General features: G+C 44.9%; 1 protein-coding gene across 1 annotated transcript; it reads left to right on the forward strand.

Moving 5' to 3' along the window:
* Positions 1 to 2,014: 2,014 nt before the first annotated feature.
* Positions 2,015 to 14,559, forward strand: LOC121081199 (putative ankyrin repeat domain-containing protein 20A5). Its single transcript, XM_040580031.1, is given in 8 exon segments — positions 2,015 to 2,235; positions 6,276 to 6,390; positions 6,626 to 6,799; positions 6,916 to 7,022; positions 7,541 to 7,678; positions 8,456 to 8,595; positions 14,419 to 14,452; positions 14,535 to 14,559. Coding segments are annotated over 8 exon segments (939 nt in total). The 5' UTR covers positions 2,015 to 2,029.
* The last annotated feature ends 6,116 nt before the right edge of the window (positions 14,560 to 20,675 follow it).

The following is a 20,675-nucleotide window of genomic DNA, read 5'->3' on the forward strand; positions in this document are numbered from 1 at the left end:
CACAGGACCCATCAGCACCCTCTTATCTTCAAAGCCTGAAACTGAATTTCAGCCCAGCCAGCTACCAAGTCCCTGCCAACTAAAACTGGGTAATCACGGAGGGAGGGTAATACCATTCTGGAACATTTAATATTGCACAGGAACTGTAGAGTCTCCTGGTCTTGGCTGGGGAGTGACCTGTAAAAAACCCAAGTTTTTGTGGCTGAGCATGCGTGCACTTGAAAAAGGACTGGAAAGAAATACTTCCTCCTAGCAAGAGCAGAGATGGATTGTGTTTACTCTGTATTGCCACCTTGTAAATAAAATCCTGCCTTTCTTCTAATGTCTGGAAGAAAACAAATACACTCAATTAAAAAATGCATTTTGCTCTCCATTCCCCCATTAAAATGGTCAGACTGATTACAGAGGTGCTCTTGAAATGGCTAAATGGCTGCTGCTGATAGCCATTTCCCAAAACTCATAGAATTCAGGTTTTGCAACCTGAATTTACTTGGATGTGTTTTCAGCAAAAAGTCTTTTTTTGGTCTTTTTTTAAAAAAATATAATAATAATAATAATAAATATTATTATTATTATTATTATAGTTCTTCCTTCTAGAGATCACGTGTGCAATAACGGAATGCTGCTAATACACTGAGCATCAACTAAGGAAAGTGACTGTACATCAGCCACTTTGGTCGGCGAGAATACTGCCAGAGCGAAGGCTTGATAAAGCTGTGAAGGCTCATTCAGAAAGGAAAATGAAGGTTCTAGAAGCTGTACCATTATTAGCAATGAAGGAAAAGAAGGTATTTCAAAGGGCTGAATCTCCTCCCTAAAAAGTGATACTAGATTCCTGTCCTGTTGTAATCAATATTTTCAGCGCTAATCACAGTGAAGTGTGTCCCTCTCTCTGATTTAGGTTTTCTTTGCCATCTCTCCCATTTTTCACAAACTCATTGGCAAGAGGCAGTTTCTAATAGGAAGTAGTGTGCTGGCAAGGTGTTCCATGAGTCAAACCATCTAGGGTATACTGGCCTGTGACATCACCCCAAAACCATATGGTACTTATAGTAAGGTTTCACCACGCTGAACTACTTCGTGCCATCACCACAGCAGTACAACACGGAGGATGGTTCCCAACTTATCTATACCAAAGGCACGACCTGTCTTGATTTCTGGACCACATTTCCATACCCTCAGTGCACTTTGTGTTCTTTTGTGGCAGTGCCAGCTCGGCCACGTTTACTGGAAAGTAACTTTCTGACCCTGTCCTGGCAAGGCAGGTAACTAGATGATGCCTACCGGCCCCCCCCGCCCCTCCCGCTATATTAACCCTTGCTGTTTGTTCCTTTGGCATCCATTTGCCCAGGGCTAACGATGGCACACAAGCAGGACTGCTCAACAAACTAGGAGGCGAATTGCGTCGAGAACTGTTTTGGCCATAACTCCCTGACGAGATGCCCTTGCCCTGAACGACAAGCGCTTTCCCAGTTTGAGCCATTTTCTTTTAAAACCAACTCGAGCCCGAGCCGCCCCGCGTGACCGGGGCCAGCGGGGAGCTGCTGCTGCCCGGTACGCCGGCACCCCCCCGGCTTCCCGACAGCGGCCCGAGTGCTCTGCGGGGGGCGCAGCGCCGCCGCCACCCGCCGGGCCTCTCGCTGCCCCTGCCCCCGGCCCCGCTCGGCAGCGCCGCGGCCGGGCACCGCGCGGGAGCCGCCGGGCACCGCGGGGCAGGAAGTGACGTCACTCGCGCTGCGACACGCGCCGGAGCAGCCCCGCCCCCGCCAGCAGAGCCCGCGGTGAGGGGGCGCTGTCCGCCGCTGCCGCGCTGAGGAGCAGCCTGTGCGCTCGGCTTCCCGCCCTCTGGTGGTTCGCTCCGTAGAAAACCGTACCGGGCCGCTGCCCGGGGCCCCGATCCCCCGTCCCTGCCCCGGGGGGCCCCCCGATCCCCCGATGCCCAGCCCCGGGACCCCCCGATCCCCGGGCCTGCCGCAGCCCGCCGCGTGCCTCCCGCCATCTCTTCCCTGAGGCGGGACCGTGCCGCGGGATGAAGAGGTTTTTCGGGTTCGGGAGGAGGAAGAAGTAGCGGCCGGCAGCGTCCGGCAGCTCCGCCAAGCCCTTCCCCACCGGTGCCTACGAGCTCCGGCTGAAGGACCTGGGCAAGCTGCACCGTGCGGCCGCCCGTGGCGACCTGGGTCAGGTGCGGCAGAGACTGAAGAAATGCGGCATCGACGAGCGGGACGCGGCGGAGCGGTAAGCGGCGGGGGCAGCAGCGGCGGGCGGTAAGCGGCGGGGGGCAGCAGCGGCGGGCGGTGCTGGGGGGGGGGTGGGGGGGGGTTGCGGGCAGCGCCGGGACCCGCAGGTGCAGCTCAAGGGCGCTGGGAGCGAACGGCAGCATCGCTGCGGGGAGCCTCAGCCTGGGCGGGGAGCCAGGCCTGTGCTGCCAGGAGCCCTTGGAGTCGGCCGAGCATCCCCCGTCTTTGCCCCGGCCCCCTCCGTGCCCTCGTTCCCGGGGGTGTTGCCTTGCCTGGGGGCGCAGGAGCGGCAGGGGGCCGGCAGCAGCCTGGCCAGGGCGGGTTGCAGAAGGAGCCTCACGGCCATTCTCCAGGCAGGCTTGGAAGGCAGAGTGCATGCACCTCGGAGGCCTCAGCGTGCGGGGTTAGTAGTTGAGCTGAGAAAGCTGCACTGCCTCAGCTGGGAGTAAAAGAGGGGTAGGCACTGCGTTTAGGAAAGGGTAAATGTGCTGTGTATTGGTGCTGTGTGGACGGTTGCCTGATGTGCCTTTTGTGACTGTGATGTTGCAGCCAAAAGCAACATCAGTCTGATTTTAGGTGGCAGTTACTTTGCTGTTTGCTCTGTGGCCTTGGTACAGCTCATTAGTGCCTTGGTTTGGAAGATCTGGGCAGTGCCATGCAGAGGAAGCTGCTGCTTCTGGCAGGTGTTAGGATGTGTGCTTTTGAGTCAAGCACAGCAAGTACTTGGCAGTTTTATCTTAGGGAGAAGCCCTGGGCTGCAGCATAGCTCCTCATGATCCACCGTAAGCCTAAGGGAATCAGCTGAAGTTTTTGGGTCTTGGATGTGTCGAGCGAGCTGTTAATGCCTTTTCTGAAAAGACTGAGTCAAAACATCCATGACATTCAGAGGAGATGCTGGTTTAATCAGAGTACTTCAGCATCCTGCACTGTCTTTTCTGAAGACTGGACTTTTGCCAGCCAGCTAGCTTATTGCCCTGAAAACACCTGAAACTGTCTAGATTTGTAGGAAGGCAATGAAGAGTGCAGTCAGTCAGCACGTGGGCTGTGTGCCTGAGTGTTGCCAGCCAGTATTTGTTTATGCAGCTGCAGGTGGGGGATGCCATTTAAGGTGGCTTGAGTGCACTTTTGTGCATAATTCAGCTGCCAGAGTCAAGGTGCCCGATGGCATTTATGGAAATAGTTCGGAAAGTTTCTCTCTTTTTCTTCTTACTGCTTACTGATTCACTCAGCAGTCAGTCACCAGCTCTTAGCAGACCCTGGTATGAAATTTCGCTAGTTTTTGCGTTTCAAGTTCATCTTGTCTAGAAAGCTTTTTTTCCTCTGAAGGGTTTCCTTCTGTGTGCCAGGCAATTAGCAGTGTTATAACAGGACAAATACAGTCACAAACTGTAAAAAACAAGCCGGGGGCAGGGGGGAGAGGGAGGGAAGAAAGAAAAGGCAGCATACTGTGATGAGCACTGTGGTGGTTTTGCCATGATAATGCCCAGTGCTGAAAAGCGAGGCTGAGAGCAATTCGGTGGACAGAGCCTGCCTACTTGCTGCAGCCACTGCACCCTGTACCAGCCATGGGGGTTGCAAGGCCACCTGTGCCCTCTTAGTGCTTGTGGGTGTGATGTGTGTTGTGAGTGACCACCAGATGCAGTTGCGTTTCAGGGCTTCGTGTTGGAAGACTTGGTATCATTGGAAATAGAGGTGAAGAATAGGAAATAATGCAAAGTAACGGCATAATGTGTGCATTGGTTGTATGAATATCTCGGTTTTGCTCCTCAGGATTTCCAAAAGCAAAATCCTGCACCAGGAACATGGCAAGGATCACACCAACAGGTTCCTTCCATGAAGCGGGTCCTGTAGCCCATAAGACCTCCCGAAAGTGTGCTTGATACAGCATCAGTTAGGAGCAGGCAGCTTTCAGAGGTGGTCTAGCCAAACCTTCAGCCTCACTGACAGAGACGGGCAAAAGTCAGCACAGAGTTGGAAGCACTGCAGGCACAATGCCAGCTAGTCATCGTCCTGGGTCAGAGCTCATTGCTAAGGGAGATTTACCCTGTCAGCTGCCTGTCAGACTGAACTCCAGCACTTTCATTGCTTGGCTTGTAGCTGCTGGGTTGTCGGCTCAAGGGCCATTCAAAGTGCGTACTGCCAACCTGCTGTTTCCCAGTGGGGTTGTTTCGTGGCTGCTCAGCATCAGCACTTCTCTTCTACTCTGTAGGTGATCAGCGTAGCAGCAGCAGGAGCAGGAACAGAATCTGGGCAGTGTCCCCAGGGCTGGGTGGCGGAAGAACTTTGGTGTTACTGGAGGCCTCTTGCAGGGACAGGCAACCCTGAACACTGGTGTTCTCTGCCAGCCTGTTCCCTGAAGTGGATCTTCTGTGGAACACAGCAGGCCTTGCTCCAAGCAGAGCTGTCTCCTGTTGACAGACTGAGAGGCTTGGTTGAGGAGGACAGCAACAAGTCCACAAGTTTTCTGAAGGCTTTTCTGTTTGCAGAGCTGATCGTGACTACTTCACGTCTGTCATGCTTCCTAGTGGTTGGTAGTAGCAGCTTTCAGATGATTGTGGACTCCTTCATAACCAGTCCTGGTTAGCTTTCAGATAATCTCAGCCAGTCATTTCTTCAGAGATGAAGAATCCTGCATGTTTCCGTGGAAATTTCTCAAAAAGTGGCGGTAGTTGCTCTTGAGCTACTCCTCTGTCAATGCTCCAGTCTGTTCCCTGTCTGTAGCAAGACATTACAAATTCTTTGAAGTTTTCTGTATTTCTCTCATCCTCATCTTTGTTGCAGTGGAGGAGGATGTCAGCTGCCCTGTAACAACTATCTGTGTTACAGATTACTGTGTTTCTGCATCACCTGCCACTGCATTTGTGTACCTCTCCCTTTCCATTCCCACTTAGCCAGGGAGCTGTTGTGCTCCTGTCTCAGCAAGGTACCAAAACAATTGCAAGGCTAGTTGAGCTTTCCTAAATACAGAGAAGGACCTACCTACAGCGATGTGGTTCAGAACTAGTGCTGGTGTTCCCCTCAGTTCTTGAGGAACTGTGGGATTGTTACTGCATCACCTTCAAGGGAGGAAGGTCCCAGCTGTTTTCTAGCTTGTCTTCTGCTCTCTTGGGACAGGTGTCCTGCAGAGCAGGAGGTGCTTTGCTTTTGCACAGAGTGAAGCTTGTGCTGATTTGTGCCTCTGATTTAGGGGAAAACACATGCAAGGACTTTCTGGGCAATTTCTTTCAGTATAAGTAGGCTGGTTAATTGACATCAGACCTAAGATGTTCTGTGGTTTGAAGGAGTGTTTTGGTTTTTGTTGTTGTTGTTGGTTGTTTTTTTTTTTCCCTCTGGCAAGGCTTTAACTTGAAGAAAAGAGTTTCATTTTCTTATGCTGGTCATGTATTATGGAAACACAGTATTCCCTCCCTGGAGAGGACTTCCTCTGTAGTAGGCTTATTATGACTATTGTAGTTATACATATCTGAAGGATCAGGTATTACTTTCCTGTACTCAGGATTACAGTGTTCTGTCTGGTTCGCTGCATGTTATGGGGGGCACTTTGGTGCAAGTGAGTACTTGCTTTTGTTGCAGTAGTAAGCAAGCTAGAGAAAAAGCAGAAATTCTTGAAGTGTAGGGAAATGCTAATACTCTTTATATAAAGTCCATCTACATCTCTGATACTTCTGGCACATGAATAATTATAGAACTTAGAGGGTTGCTTGCCATAGTTCTCAGATTCCCAAACTTTGGTCTTTTTTGCTGTGCCACAGGTGTAGTCCTGCTGGAGGCAGTGACCAACACCTGGGCACAGGAATCTGTGCAGATTAAGTTCTAGAGTGAAGGAAATGGCACCTTACTAAGCAGATGCTGCGGAGGGGTTTTGCTGGCCAGTCTCAGGTGTTTGGTGCGCAACTGCTGTTACTGGTAACGGAATGAGAAATCATTTCTTAAGCTTGCTTTGTGCAAAGTGAAACTTGTGGTCATATCAATTTATCAGAGCCTGAAATTATTTCTCTAGTTGTCTGTTTGTGCTAATTTAATATGTTTAATTTTTAGGACACCTCTGCATCTTGCTTCTGCGAATGGCCATGTGAATGTTGTTACATATCTCATAGAAAACAAGTGTAAACTAAATCTTACTGACAGTGATAACAGATCGCCGCTGATGAAGGTATGTGGAATATGTTATGCTCTTTCAAGTGGGGCTTGTCAACTGTGCATTAAATGAGAGGTGGCTGGTAGGATTCTTTACACAGCTCTGCGTAGAAGCATGCATCTGGTAATCAGCGTGGAATAGGCATATGTTAGCTCAGCTTTGTAGGTGCTCTTATTTTCCAGCATTGGGAAGCTGGGGCAATTGTAACAGAGTGCTGGCAGTTCTTCCTTTTTTTGCGTGTTGTTCCCAGGCAGTACAGTGCCAGCAAGAAGAATGTGTAGCTATTCTGCTAGAGCACGGTGCCAACCCACATCTGGCAGATGCTGATGGCAACACTGCCCTTCACCTTGCTGTCCGATCTCCTAATACAACTGTAGCGGGGCTGTTACTTGAGCATAATGCCAATATTGATGCTCGGAATAAGGTAAATTTTTGTGTTTGTTGAAGAAGTTCTTTCAAGAAGTTGTATTAGTCTTTCTCTTGTAGGGTTGTTTGTTTTTTTTTACTTTTATTTTTAAATGTATTTATCTGCCCTTTCAGGAGGGAAACACTCTGCTTATTCTTGCTATCTCTGAACATCATGAAGATATAGCAGAGTTTCTTCTGCAGAAAGGAGCTGATGTGCATGCTCGAGATCACTGTGAAAGGTGAGTGGTTTGTCAAAACTGCATGGGTCTCTTTAGTATTCTTTAGGTTGGATTAATCAGAGGCATGAGAGTGAGCTCTGAAAAAAAACCCAGGGAGCCACATAGCAGCTATTTCTGTGTGACTTGTGAAAGCACATCTGCTACTTGGCTGTTGTCATACCTCAGTGGGTGCTTTCCTCGTTGAGGATTACAAGAAGGCATTGTCTGTGGTGGCCCTTCTGGCAGGAAACATGCTGTTAGCTCAGCAGCACTGCCTCAATTTGAAAAAACATCTCCTGCATAGTGGCATAGTTTGTATGTGAGTGTTGTCTATGTGGAAGCTTTGTCTGAAGATTGAAGGTTTGGTTGTTTTGACTCCCTCTTGTATTTTATGGTTGCTCTTAATATTTAATGAAAACTGCTTTTTCTTTTGCTCATTCAGTAATGAGGAAAGTAGTTTTTGAGAGCAAATAGGAATAAAAATAATTACAGTGTCTGTGTCAAATGATCTACTTCATAACATATTTTTGGTGTTTCAGAACCCCACTTATGACTGCAGCATCTGGTGGACAGCTTAATTTAATAAAAGTTCTTCTTCAATATGGTGCTGATCTTTTCCATAAAGGCACTAACGGATGGACAGCTGAGGATTATGCTGTTACTCATGGATATTCTAGGTAAATTTTTGACTTTATTGTTAGAATAGGTTGTCAGTTGTCAGTGTGGCTTTTGAATGTTTTCGGTAATAGCAGCAAGGTTTAATGGTGTGTTGAAAGCTGTCCTGAAGCTGTGCTCAGTGACGTCTTCTGATACGTATCGTTCCCTGTGTCTACTATTAATCTGGATGTTGAAGAAAATTTCCGCCCCGAATTGTCTGTTAGATTTCAAGTTTTGATGCTAAACTTGCACCTGCCCAATACAAACTCTAAAACATGTCTGTATCCTACAGTTACCCAGAGGTAGAACGTGGCAAACTGAAACGCATGTCAGTCCTCTCCTCAGACCAGCACCATTGTCCTTACTGACTTCCACTACAATCACCAGGAACTACCATCCTTCAGTTTTCCAAGATCTAACATATCCCTTTTGTTAAAATCTGGAGCGGTTTCACCCCTCTTATGGATAGCTTTGTACCTGTGTGTATCCCTTCTCTGAGGTGGTTATGTGTGCTTAACAGCTAAGCTGAAAATACTGTGCCGAGCTGGAGCTAATAGCTTCGTAGGTGTCGATATGCACCTCTAGAGTGAACATGACTGTAGTGAATATTGAAGTATGTAGTAGTCGTGCAGTAAGTTCTGTGTGTATTACTCTCAGTGAATGCATACAAGTATACGAATTCATACGGCTATGAATACGTGTAGGGTGGATAAGTGGCTGTTAACTGTTCTATTAAACTGTATAAGCAAGTATGTGGTTGTTTTTACCAAATATGGTTCTTCTCTTTCCCTATATAGTCTTTGTAAACAACTGGTGGCATACGCATTCCGGGGAGGCAGAGACGAAGGTGGTGCACAAGGCGACACAGTACCTGGCATTCCTCACCGGGCCAGAGCTGCTGGCTTGACGTTGGGTGCACCTGCTGTGGACAGAGGAGGTAGGATCTTTAATCATGCAGGAGCTCACGAGGAAAATCACTGTGGCCTTTTCTTTAGGGGGTTTGTGTTGTCAGCGCTCACTGTTGTTCACCATTGACTTTAGTGGAGGCATCAGGTGGGGTAGCGCAAGAAGCTTTGTGAATATGCTGACTTGTTGCTGGTTGGAGGTGCTTCTTGTCAGGGGTGAAGGCAGCTGCGGTTTGTGTGCTACGGGCCCACGTACCGGGTTGTTGCGTTCTGCCTGCCAGATTGCCCATCTGTATAGGTTTTCATACAGAGAGAGAAGGGGGACAGGGAAGGAGCTAGGTGAGAGTGGTTTTGGTTTTGGGGTGTGTACTTGTACCTGTAGATGGCCATTCAGATTGTGAAAACGAATTGCAAAAGCAGTAGGTTCATCCTGAGTAGTTGTTCATCTTCCTGTAGTTGGGAAGCAACAGATGAGTTAGCAGGACTGTACATGTCTTGTTGATATCCACTGAGTTTGTGCAGTGGTGTTTTAATATTAATAGTTTCACCTGCACTAAGCTGCTTTAGTGAGTTGTCTTATTTCTCAGCATCAGTTACGATTGTTTCTGTGTAGGTGCTGTAGAGACATACTTAGGAAAAATCGTCTTGGAAAAGTCACTTTGTTAGAAACAATAATGCAACTTCTGTGTGTACTGTATCTTCATGGACGTAGTTTGATTTCCAGTAAAAATAAATAACACCTTTACTTCCAGTAATTTTATGAAATAAACGTTAAAAAGTCCACATTAACCTGTGATCCAGAAAAACAATTGAATTGCCTTGTTATCAAAAAATCAGCTCCTTCAGTGAGTTCATTTTAAATTTAAAAAAAAACCACCACTCCTTAATTTTTAAGATCCAGTCTATGCTTATGAGCTCATATAGCCCTAGAGGAATCTTAGAAAACTAATCTTTTAATATAGAACGAACTGTCTTGTACTTTACATCTCAGGCCCTATGGTGGGAAGTTCTATCCTTTCTGGTTTTTTTAAGGGTGTTACATCAGAACTTTGTGGCAAATGGGCAGCAGACAGTGTTCAAACACAGTTTATTACTCCTTTTTTAAATATCCCGTGTTTTTGCTCATATTTCATGACATATTTTTCCGAATTCACTTTTCCCAGATAGGGGAATTTAATTTAGAGCCAAACTTCATTCCTTTGACTTAGGAATAGTTATTTTGATCTAGTCAGCGATGTGTAAAGTTTCTTGATAGACTGAAGGAAGATGCGGAGGTTTTTATATTTTATTTTGTTTTTGGAAAGGGCTTGGTACAGGTAGTTTAATCAACAAAATGTTGCTTTTACCCAAACAGCACTCTGTGGCTGCCTCCTGTGCACATATATAATTGCTGTGGTACCACATTGTGATGACTGACAGGCCTGGGTTATTTTAAAATATGTGGCTTGAAGAATAATACTGTTGTGTGATTCCAAAATTAATATGCCCTCAGGGAAATACGGGTTCTTGAACCAAGTAATTTGCTCAGTTACTTGAAGACAGTAATACTACTAGCGTAAGTCCACAATGTTATGGGAAATCCTCACTTGAAGAGGCCTAGTAAGTGTGAAGAGAATATTTATGTGGGTTAAGGACTTGGGAGGAGAAAGAGTGTGCTGTGGTCTCAAACTGTTTATAGTAGGGCTTGTTTTTCTTGAGTAGTACGAATCTTTTTCTTCTTATGCTCAGTCTCCTAGAAAATGACCCCGGCCTGTTGAGTGAGAGGGATTAGTAGCATGCAGGGAACACTTGGTGGCATTGATTCTGCAGTCTCTTGCTTGCACACACAAAGGGCAGGTCCTGCATCCTGAGTCCCTTTGACAGGCTGCAGTGGAAGCTTTGAAGCCCCTGTTAGAGGAGAAGCTCAACTGATCGTGAGACAACGGAGGAATACCCACTTTGAATTCTTTGTTTTAATCTTGCTCTTCATTCCTATTTTTCTGGGATCTTCAATGTAGTCCTTCCTCCTTTTGCTACTTTTGCACTTGTTGAACATTGTTCAAAATATTCACCTCTAGTGAGCAAGTCGGTATATTTAAGAAGTTAGCTCATGCTTATTTGAGTGTTTACTTTTTGTCAGAACATGAACCTTTTTGTTGATTACAGACAGACTTGCAAAAACCTCCAAATGAATGGCTTCCACCTCTAGTATATCGAAAGACAGACTTTTCAGATTTGAAGTTGGAATTTCTTTGGCAAAAAGTAATTATGCATTTTTTCTAAAAGCGAGGGTTCAGATTTCTAGTATGTCTTCAGTGGCAGCTTTTTTTAGCTGCTGCACTATGTATTGGTGTATTGTTCCTACAGAAACCATTGGGTTTTTGTCTTAGAGCTCTTGGAAAAGAAACGAGTGCTTCAGTGTGCTTTATATCTGCTGTATCACCTTTTAAGAAAATTGAGAAATGGAGAAGGAATGAGAAACAATCTTGAGGTCCTTTTTTTAACTCTTACATGTGTGTTTTTTGATAGGAGTCCTCTTGCCACATCCATTCCATGTATTTGTGGTAACATCAATATAAGCAGGACTCCCTGTTGCTCTGAGGCAAATGTTATGGCCTTGTCACAAAGACATGTGGTGTTGGGTAGCTGCAATAACAACCACACCATTCATTGATATAAAAAATAAAATTTTACTAAGTAGGATAGGTAGAGCAGGCGGATGGTGATTTATATTCTAAAGCTTCTGTTCCACAACACATAGACACGCGTATACACACAAGCACACATGCATGACACTCACACCAGTCAGTGCACCCGTTTTGGTCCAGTTGTGGCCCGCCCTATAGCCCTGGGGGAACAGGGTATTCACTCTGACTGCTTGTCATGCCTGCGTTCTGGCTGGTAGCGTAGCTTCTCTATGTGAACAGTTCAGCATGGTCAAATCAATATATGCAGGGCTTTTACCTTCAAACTGAGGTAGGAGGGGGCTGTGTTTGCATCCGGCACCATCGACACAACTGGCTAGTGTATCTCCAAAGTTTGTTGGCACCTACAGATTTTTGGGATGCTTAGACAGAGGGATTTTAAGTGTGCCGTACGTATAAAACACTCTACAAATATGAAGGAATTGCATTGGCAGTCAGTGCTGAGCAAGGACTAGTCAAGCTGAGAGAAATACAAAGTTGGCAGTACAGTAAACTTCCAAGAATCTGTATCGGTGTTTCAAAATATTGGAATATAGGTATTTTACAATGGAGCAAGTAAATTAAGTTACACTGTTTGACACTGTCCCTTAAGAGTAGAGTTCTGTAGGTTGTGATAGGTTTGGCTTCTACTTCTTGTAACTGTAGAGTAGGCTGACGTTCACAGTACATTCTCCCATTGCTATAGCTTTGTTAATGTACTGGTTATGTTTTCCAGATTTCTGGGAATTCACATTTATTCTGGTGCCCTTGTTTGGTCTGTCCTTGACACGCCTTTCCCTAAATGGATATAGGAATGCCACAATCTGCTAGCCAGACATCAAGAACAGGAAAAACAAAGAAAGGTATTCTATACAGTAGCATTTCAACTATGGAACATGTTGTGTGATGTACAAATACTAACACACCTGTGATGTTTATTATCTTGGAGGTCTCTATTCTGATGGTTTTGGTTTTATAAATTAGGTTTGAGAGCAGGCTTTGGGCGCTTTTTGTTTACGTGTTTTGCATGGGTCCTTTATTACTGAATTGAGTGATGAGCTTTGTGTTCATTAGTTGATAGTAAATAATATTAAAAAAAAAAATGCTCTTCTGTTACTCCAAAATGAAAATGGACTTCAATTTTAAAGTAGAAACAAGGTGATCCCTAGATAGCTACTTTTCTAGATCCCATTTCTACAGTAGGGGGCATCAAGATCTGTCTTGAAAACTAGCGTCATAAACTTTCTCTCTTGCTTTTTAAAGGGAGAATGGGAAACTGGTTTTTGATCATTTGCTTAAAGTTACTGATCCATGGAAAGCAAAAGTTCAGATAACTTACTCAAGCACGATATGCCCTTTGGTTTTCTTTTCCTTTTATGATTTTGTCTAAGACCTGCGGTTTGCTGTCATCATACAACTTTATGGAAGGGCCAGCCAGATCTCCTATTTAATAAGCAAGCTACTTCAGTTTGTGAATGATATGTTAGACGAGAGACTAATTATCGAGGAACTGGAGGAATGCTGAATATGATGACGATGTGGAGTGCTCTATTTGGTTTTTTTTTCCTTTCTGTCCAGGGAATTGAAGAGGCCTTTTATTTCATCTTAGTTGTTGGTAATTGAGAGGTTTTCGCACTCTTCAGGCTGGATTCCTAGAGTTCAGATTTCTTTAGTACATCAGTGGTGTGCTAGAGTGCGCTGTCGTTGAGTTTGCAACATGTGCATCTGGGCCACGCTGCCATTCGGAGGGATCTTGACAAGCTGGGTAAATGGACTGTCAGGCCTGTCTTAACAGAATTCAACAAGGGCAGATGCCAAGTCCTGCACATGGAAAGGAACAACCGTTTGCTACAGCACGTGCTGGAGCTGCCTGGCTGGAGAGCTGCTTTGCTGGGAATAGCCAGAGGGTCTTGGCAGAAAGTGAGCTGAGAATGAGCCAGCAGGGTGCCCTGCCGGCTGAGAAGGTTAACGGTGTCCTGGGCTGTATGAAGAGCAGCATAGCCAGGGGACTGAGGGAGGGGATTGTACACCGCTACTTGGCAGTCCCTGGGTTGTGTCCAGCTCCCTGGGTATAATTTTGAGCCCCCAGTGCAAGAGAGAGTGGTCTTTCATCCGTGAGCGAGTTCAGTGGAGGGCCATCAAACTTTGCCAGGAGCAGGACTACTTGCCTTTTGGGGAGAGACTGGGGGAACTGGGCTTGTTCAGTGTAGAGAAGAGATGACTTTGAAGGGGACCCAGCAGCAGCTTCCAGTACGTGTAAAGAGAAGACAGAGACAGGTGCCTCCCAGTGGTGCGTCACATGAAGCAAAGGTACAAGAGGCATAAATGGAAACAAGAGAATTTCTAATGGAATGTGGGCAGCTTCACCATGGTGAGAACAGTAAAACAGAGAGGTTGTGCAGTCTCCCTCCTTGAATGGTTCAAGATCAGAGTGGATAAAGCCCTGTGAGCCTTATCTGACCTCAGAGCCGAGTCTGCTTTGAGGAGGCGGTTGGCTGAGAGACTTGCCGAGGTCCCTTGTGACCTGATTTATCCTGTGATCCTATGGCAAGTTGCTGTCTTAACATGGATGAAAGCTTGGAGCGTAGTATAGAATGCCCTGGTTACGCCTGTCTTGCCTGTTGAATACCCTTTTTGGTGCAGCATACAGAACTGCTGGGGATTCTTCTACCTGAGGATAAGCTTTAGATCTTGGTTATGCTTTTTGATGTTTTTTACCTTTTCAGGATAACCTGTAAGTGGGTAGAGCACCAGCTAGTATAGTATATAAACCAGTAAAATCTCTGTCAATAGTGTGTGCTTGTGTGTGCAGTATGAGTACTTCAGCAGTTCATTTATTTACTGTCTTGCTAAAGCACCAGTATTTTGTTACCTGTTTATTAACGTAGCATATTCATGCTATGCTGTTTTTTTTTTAGTTTAGAGGTAGTTCTTAAACTTTTAGGTATAAAAGTTCAAAGGAGATAAAACTCTAGTCTTTTTTGTTTTGTCAATTCAGTGTGACTTGAAAAAGCAGTTGTTTGGAAATGCATGCATTCATTCATGCTGTCTTACGTTAAGTTGACTCCCCAAAGTTTCATTCTGTTATGACATGTACATGTTAATGACATGTCCAGGTTAAATGTTTGTATGTGCTGGTTAATTTTTAGCATGCCAAATCTAATTTCAACATGTCAATTCGTGTTTGAACAGCAATAGATGACTTGTCGCAAGGAGACTCAATCAGGTAAGACTTTAAACATACCCAGCACATTACCTGAGGAATGATTGGAGACGACACAGTACTCATTTTGCTTTACTTTTTTAAGAAGCTTGGAGGAAAGAGGGGAGTGATTGTCAGTTGGCATACTTTCTGAGGAAGAACTCGATTTTGACCTCCCAAGGTATGGTTGTACTTACAGTAGAAGGTCCTATAAAAATATAGTGATCTGAGGCAACTTTTCTTGGGGGATTGAAAAGAAACTACAGTTCGTACTAGCCATTATTGTTTTCTCCCTGGAGAAGCAGGTCGCTGACACTGCCAGACCTTTCTGTCTGCTGAGAGTTTTTTCTCCTAAAAGACCTGTAGCTGTTGGCAGAGCATTGCAGTAGATTTGTGGTTTGAGGGCAAAAGAGCAATAGCGACGAGATAAACCACCACAGTATTATTTGTTCTTGGTCATTTGAGTCGGATTTTAAGTTTATAAGTTACTAATATAACACGGCTGTTCTGGGTTCTTCCCCGCAAACACTCGTTAATGTTTCCTGTAAATTTTGTGATAGAATCCTAACTGATAACGGGCACTTTTTTAATGAAGGTGTACTGAAATCCTTCATCACCTAGTTCTCCTTTCCTCCTCATCAGGTTACTCAAGAGTGCTCAGCGGATGAGTTACTCAAAATGGGTCATCTTTTTTTCTTCTAGTTGAGGTGGGCATTCTGTGCTTGCACGTAATCTCACACTGCAATGTTTTCCCTCTTTTTTGAATGCTTAGGTAGTATTCTTTTTGTCGGCTACAAGCTCTCAGGCCTACTTTATTTTGCTAGTGTTCTGAAGAACTATTAACTTCTGCAGTGATGTGTGGAGCAGCTGTTCTGTTGCTCTGGGATTCTGCAGCGATGAGGAACCAGTGTTCTAGTTCAACCTACTCTGTAATACTGGAGGTGCAAGCATGTTTAGTTTTAACATGATTTCATTTTCTTGCACTGATTTAAATATAAATTATGCATTTTTATGGCATGTTTTTGAAATTTAAGGATATCTGGTAAGTGTACTTGCAGGGACTAATTAATGCATTAAACCTAGGGTTCTTAACAGTTACTTCCCTTGTGCACACTTGCAAGTAAGCATCCAGAAGCTGCGATCTTAAATATAACTGAATTTTACTGAAGTACTACAAAATACTAAACCCAGATTTTTAAAACTGCTATGCATGTAACCATAGTTTTGGAAACAATTTTCAGAAGGGTGCCTGCATGGTATTTTGGGGGGTGAAATACTCACTGAATTGCGTATGTGAGGAGTGTTTTTGTAGTTAGAAGTATAGGATGGAGCCAACACCTGACCACTTATCAAAAGGACAGCCTGATTACATTTAGTGGTTCAAGATTTGATGTGACCAAAGGATTTGTTGTTGTCGTTAGTGTTCTAAAAAAAAAAAAAATCATTTATTTACAGAAGCTGCAGAAGCCAAATTTGACATTGTTAATGAATGTTTCCCAGCAGTTCAGGAAGAAACAGTAAGCTATTTGGAAAAGATTGCATAGTATACTAATATATAAAAGTAGATTTGCTAGAGTAGTTTTTTAAACAATTCTTTTCCTTTAGTAAATGAGAAAAGTAGCATTTTGAAAACACAGCACTTGGTCACTTCAGAAAAAATAAGTCATGGTTGTTAAAATGAAGTTATTAATCCCCTCCTAAGCCTTTGTCCCTGGCCAAGTCCTTCCTCCATCCTGCCCATCCTTGACTTGGTTCCTTTTCCAGACATTCCCAGAATACTCCATTAATCTGGTAACATGCCTGTTGCCATTTCCATAACTCCTTTTGTTGTTTTGACATAACTGCCATGTCTCCAAAGACGGTGAATAATGAAGTATCTTGCAAGTCAGTACCAAAGCAAACTGTCTTTCAAAATCTAATATAATTTGCAAGATAAACAAGAAAGTTGGAACAAGAAAAGCATGATTCAGGTGAAGTTTCACAGAAATGATGACTCCCTTTTTGCAGAATCTAAGATGACAAACTGGAAAAAAGACACTTCAGCTTCTCTCAGATAGTTGTGGTCTTAAGGAGAAAAAGTCAAGCTTCAGTAATGGCTTTGAAAGTGATAATAGTTCTTTGTCAGCAGGAAAAAACCCAAGGCTTGAAAGTCAAAGACCAAACTCTGTCTTTCTTGAACATGTGGATGATGAAGATACAGAAGAAGAGCAATGTGAAGTAGATAATAAAGTCTGTGAAGCACTGAAACAAGAAAGTGAAAACTTGTGCTTGAATAGGCATGAAGAAAATGTAAGAGCAGCATTTCACTCAGGCACCAAAGTAAGTTATATAAGGATGATTCAATCACAAAGGTATTTTTCTAAGGGGTGATAAAGGTAAGAACCAAAAGGTAAACTGGATTTCTGTTAATATTTCACGTATATCCATCTTTTGATCATCCTTTTTTTTATATTAGAAAATGCCTTTACTCCTAACCAAAGCAGTTTCTTAGGTATAAGAATAATATTGGGCAGTATTTTCAATATTATTTTATTGGTTGCAGTGGTTTTGCAGGAAAACAAATAGGGCAGTAATAATTTTTCTGAAATAAATTCATTTTTTCTCAGTTGTATGTACAGTTTTTATCTGTCAAGATTTATTGCCATTTAGTAAAATACCTGGGTGTGATGGCTGAAAGTGAGGAACCAAAAAGTTTGAGTAAGATTGAGAGCAGGAAGTTAGTGATTTTCCTGGAGCAAAGTAGAGGAAGAAGAGCGTGTTCCAAAACAATGTAACTGAAATGAAAGCTAGAGTTAGGCTGACATGAAGAATTGCTTCTCAGGAGCTTTGCAGAGCCAGGGCTAATGACTTAGGGCTAATGTCATTGCTGTCTCCTCAGAGATTCCCATGGAAAAACTGAAGGCCTTGTAAAACAAAGCTCAACAAAATTTCCCTGTTGTCTTACACAGGAAAAGCATTTTTAAAGTTGTCGATGGGTGGCTAAGAAGGGTGCTTGTTTTCTGCTATTTCCAGCTGTTTGGTCAATCTCTTTTAGGAAAAATCACCTGAACAGGAAGAAGAGGAGAAGGAGCAGGAAAAGGAAGACACTGGTGAAGACCTACAAACTGCAAGTGTTGAGGGTGTGAAAAACTCTATTTGTAATGATAGCCATCAAGTCCACAGGTGCTTCCAAAGACAACACTGGTGAGGAGAAGTGAGTTAGTGATTACTGATCCCAGTTCTTCCTCTATAAATTATTAATGCACAGTAAATGAACTGAAATGGTGATTGACTTCTGAAATAGTAAGCTTTTCCCTTGCCTGTGAACCCTAGTGGGGCATTGGCAAGGAGGGAAAGTAGCTTTTGTTCCTTTTCATTCGTTCCTGAAGAACAAATTGTGGCCTTGGATTCCAAACGATGCTACATGGAGCAGGTGTCATTCTTGGTTTTGTTGCTGTGTTCTCCTTGAACCGATCAGAACAAAACGCACAGTTGAAAAAGAGGAGGATTAGAGTGTCTTGGGTGTGACAGTAGTATTCCCCTTTCTGGCCCGTACTGTCAGACTGAAAAGTTGTGATTGCTCTTGGCTGAAGCCTGGGAAAGATTTGAGTCAATCTGAGAGAAAGCTGTTCTGTTCCAGTGCCTCACCTTGTCCAGTTTTAAAACGTAGAAAGTCTCTCCAGTGCCACGCTTGTGTGTGCTCGAAAGCATTCCCATGTCAGTCAGGGCTGAGCACTCTGGTACTCACCTCAGGTCTTGGAGCAGGAGGAGAAGGCACACTTTCCATCGTCTGTCTCCAGAGAGTAGTGTGGTATGGTAGATGTTACCAGAGCATGTGTAGCTGCTGATCAAATGCTACAGAGCGGGCCTGGCAGAACCTGCTGTATTCCAGGTGTTGTGCCTATACATGCTCTTCTGTCTGTGCATTTTACCATAAGCCTGCATTTGGCACAGTGTGAGTAGTCCTAGCTGAGGCTGGAACCAGCAGTTCCCCTCTGCTAGGACGGGTGCCCTCACTGGTCTCTAGCTCCTTTCCCATTTTTTGTGTGCATGTCTCCACAAGAGCGAATCCTGAATCAGTTTTACCTAATGGACTAGCTTAAAACAGAGAAATGAAGATAGTTTAATCTGGCCAGGAACCTACTGAGACTGAGCCTTGCGTGTGCCTAGTAGAGAAGAGATTCAGATGTTAGCCCCCTGAGATAGAGACAAGTTGTGTGTTTGGGGTGAGATTTTGGGCTGTGAGCCTCTCCTCTTTTTAAATGGCAATGCTTAGGTGTCTACCTTCTGGGAAGGTGCAGGGTAAAAACTGCTAGTCAAGGAAGGTCTTTTCTGGTAGTGCTACAAAAGGAGCATTGTTTCTTGGTGATTTTAGCGTGAAGATGTGTCGGATGGTGTTTCTGTGGTACTTCCTTGTACAGTGGATGGTGGTAGTCAATGGCAAATTTCTGAGCTGTGGACTGGAGAGCAGGTGACCTAAACTCTGTATGCCACAGGGGCTGCAGCGTGCTGGAGCCTTTTCCTGAGTGTGACCCAAACACGTCCTCAGTGCTGCTTGTAGCTGTGTCAGCTGTTGTGCATAGCCATCTCCTGCTGGAGAGGTGGCGATCCAAAGGAAATACCATGATGTTGTGTGCTGGGTGTGAAGAAACCCTTGAATAACACTCACTTCTTAGTTTGTCCTCAGCAACAGAACCGCTGTGCATCTTTTGGGCGCAGGGGTGATGGGGAAAAGCAGAGTGAAATAGAAGGGCTCAGTGTCTCACCTCTTACTGCCTTTGTAGGTGCCCTGACTGCGGTGGGAGCAGAGGAAGAGGAAGATGCTGAATCTCCCTGGGATTCTGAGGTATTTCCTGTGAAGGACACCGGGTTTCCCAGTGGGGGCGGGGGTGGGGAGCGAGATCCAGAAGCACTCAGAGCTTGGGCCCTGCCGCGGCTGAGGCTTATTTCCCCTTCTCCTGGTTCTGCTGTATGTTTGTAACTGGGGGCCCTTGAAATACTTGTGCTGTGTGCTAGCTGTTCAGCGAGGGCTTGGGATGAAGGTAGGTCGAGCTAATGATTTGGGGTCTCATGGCAGCTGGCCCTTGGAGTTGGGTTTCTGGTACAGTATTGCGGCAGTGAAGTTTCTTGCTGCTTAAAATAGTCTGAGCTCCTCAGCGGGGCTGGCGGGATTGTTGCTTTTTCACCACACAACTCTGTTCTGCTGACGTGTTCAGTGGTTGCCCTTAGGGTCTGCAGCCTAGATGATGAGCTGCTTCAGAAAAGAGCCTTTCTACCTTTCTGGCCCTTTTTGAAGTAATGTTCAACAGAAATACCACACGTGCTGGCTGTGTTTGCCCTTTTAGTTCTGTCTGTGGTAATGGGTTAAGAAGAAAAACGAGCAGAGTCTGTAGCTTACCCCCTCTGACTTTTCTTGTGAGGAAGAAGGAACTCTTCCCCATCTCCTTCTTAAAAATACAAGGCTAAAATATTATTGGGGGGGTTTAGGTAGCCTTGGTTTCCGTAAGCTTTGTCTTGCTCGTCTTTGTTCAGCCCAAATAGTCTTTGTTCAAACCCTTGCAACTGGGAGTAGCAATGTGTTCGCTCCCCACTGCAAGATGTGTGCCTGGGGACCATCAGCACAAATTTGAGTATCGGGTACCAGTTCAGTCCGAAAGTTGGGTCCCCCCCAGACCTGCAGTTACGGGTTCGCAACCCACAGCTCGAGTTACCGTGTTAATTCTCTCTTGCGGCTGTGCAGTTTGCCAGCGTGACAGACTAGTTTAGATGAGTTGTGAGGTTTTTGCCTAAGATCTGAAAACACACAAGTCTGCTGTGATTTTCCAATATACTGTGTCCTGATGTGCCCTTTCCAAGGGGCTTATCAAAGGCTTTTGTGATTCCATGCTGTGCAAGTTGGCTTAGCAGGAACATGTTGCATAGAAATGAGTTGAGAATTTGTACCGATGCTCACGCCCGTGTTTTATGCTCTACAGACGGATTCTGAAAGTCCGGAAGAAGGATCACCTGGTGTGTTGCTTCCAGCTGCAGACAGACACGGAGCACGCTCACGGATTGTTTCAGGGGAGCGCCACACCGGTAACCAAACCGGACTAAATGTTTGTCTGTAAACACGTATAGGCTGAAGTGAGCTTTTATCGATGTCTGCCTTAAGAATGCACTTACGGTGTGGGTGCGCGCTATAGCAATGAAGTGCTTAGTATTTGTTAATGAACACCAGCTGTCACGGCGCTTGCTGGCAAGCTGTAAAGGAAGTTACCTTGTTTGC

This window comes from Falco naumanni, chromosome Z, assembly GCF_017639655.2.
Source record: "Falco naumanni isolate bFalNau1 chromosome Z, bFalNau1.pat, whole genome shotgun sequence".
Classification (NCBI taxonomy): domain Eukaryota; kingdom Metazoa; phylum Chordata; class Aves; order Falconiformes; family Falconidae; genus Falco; species Falco naumanni.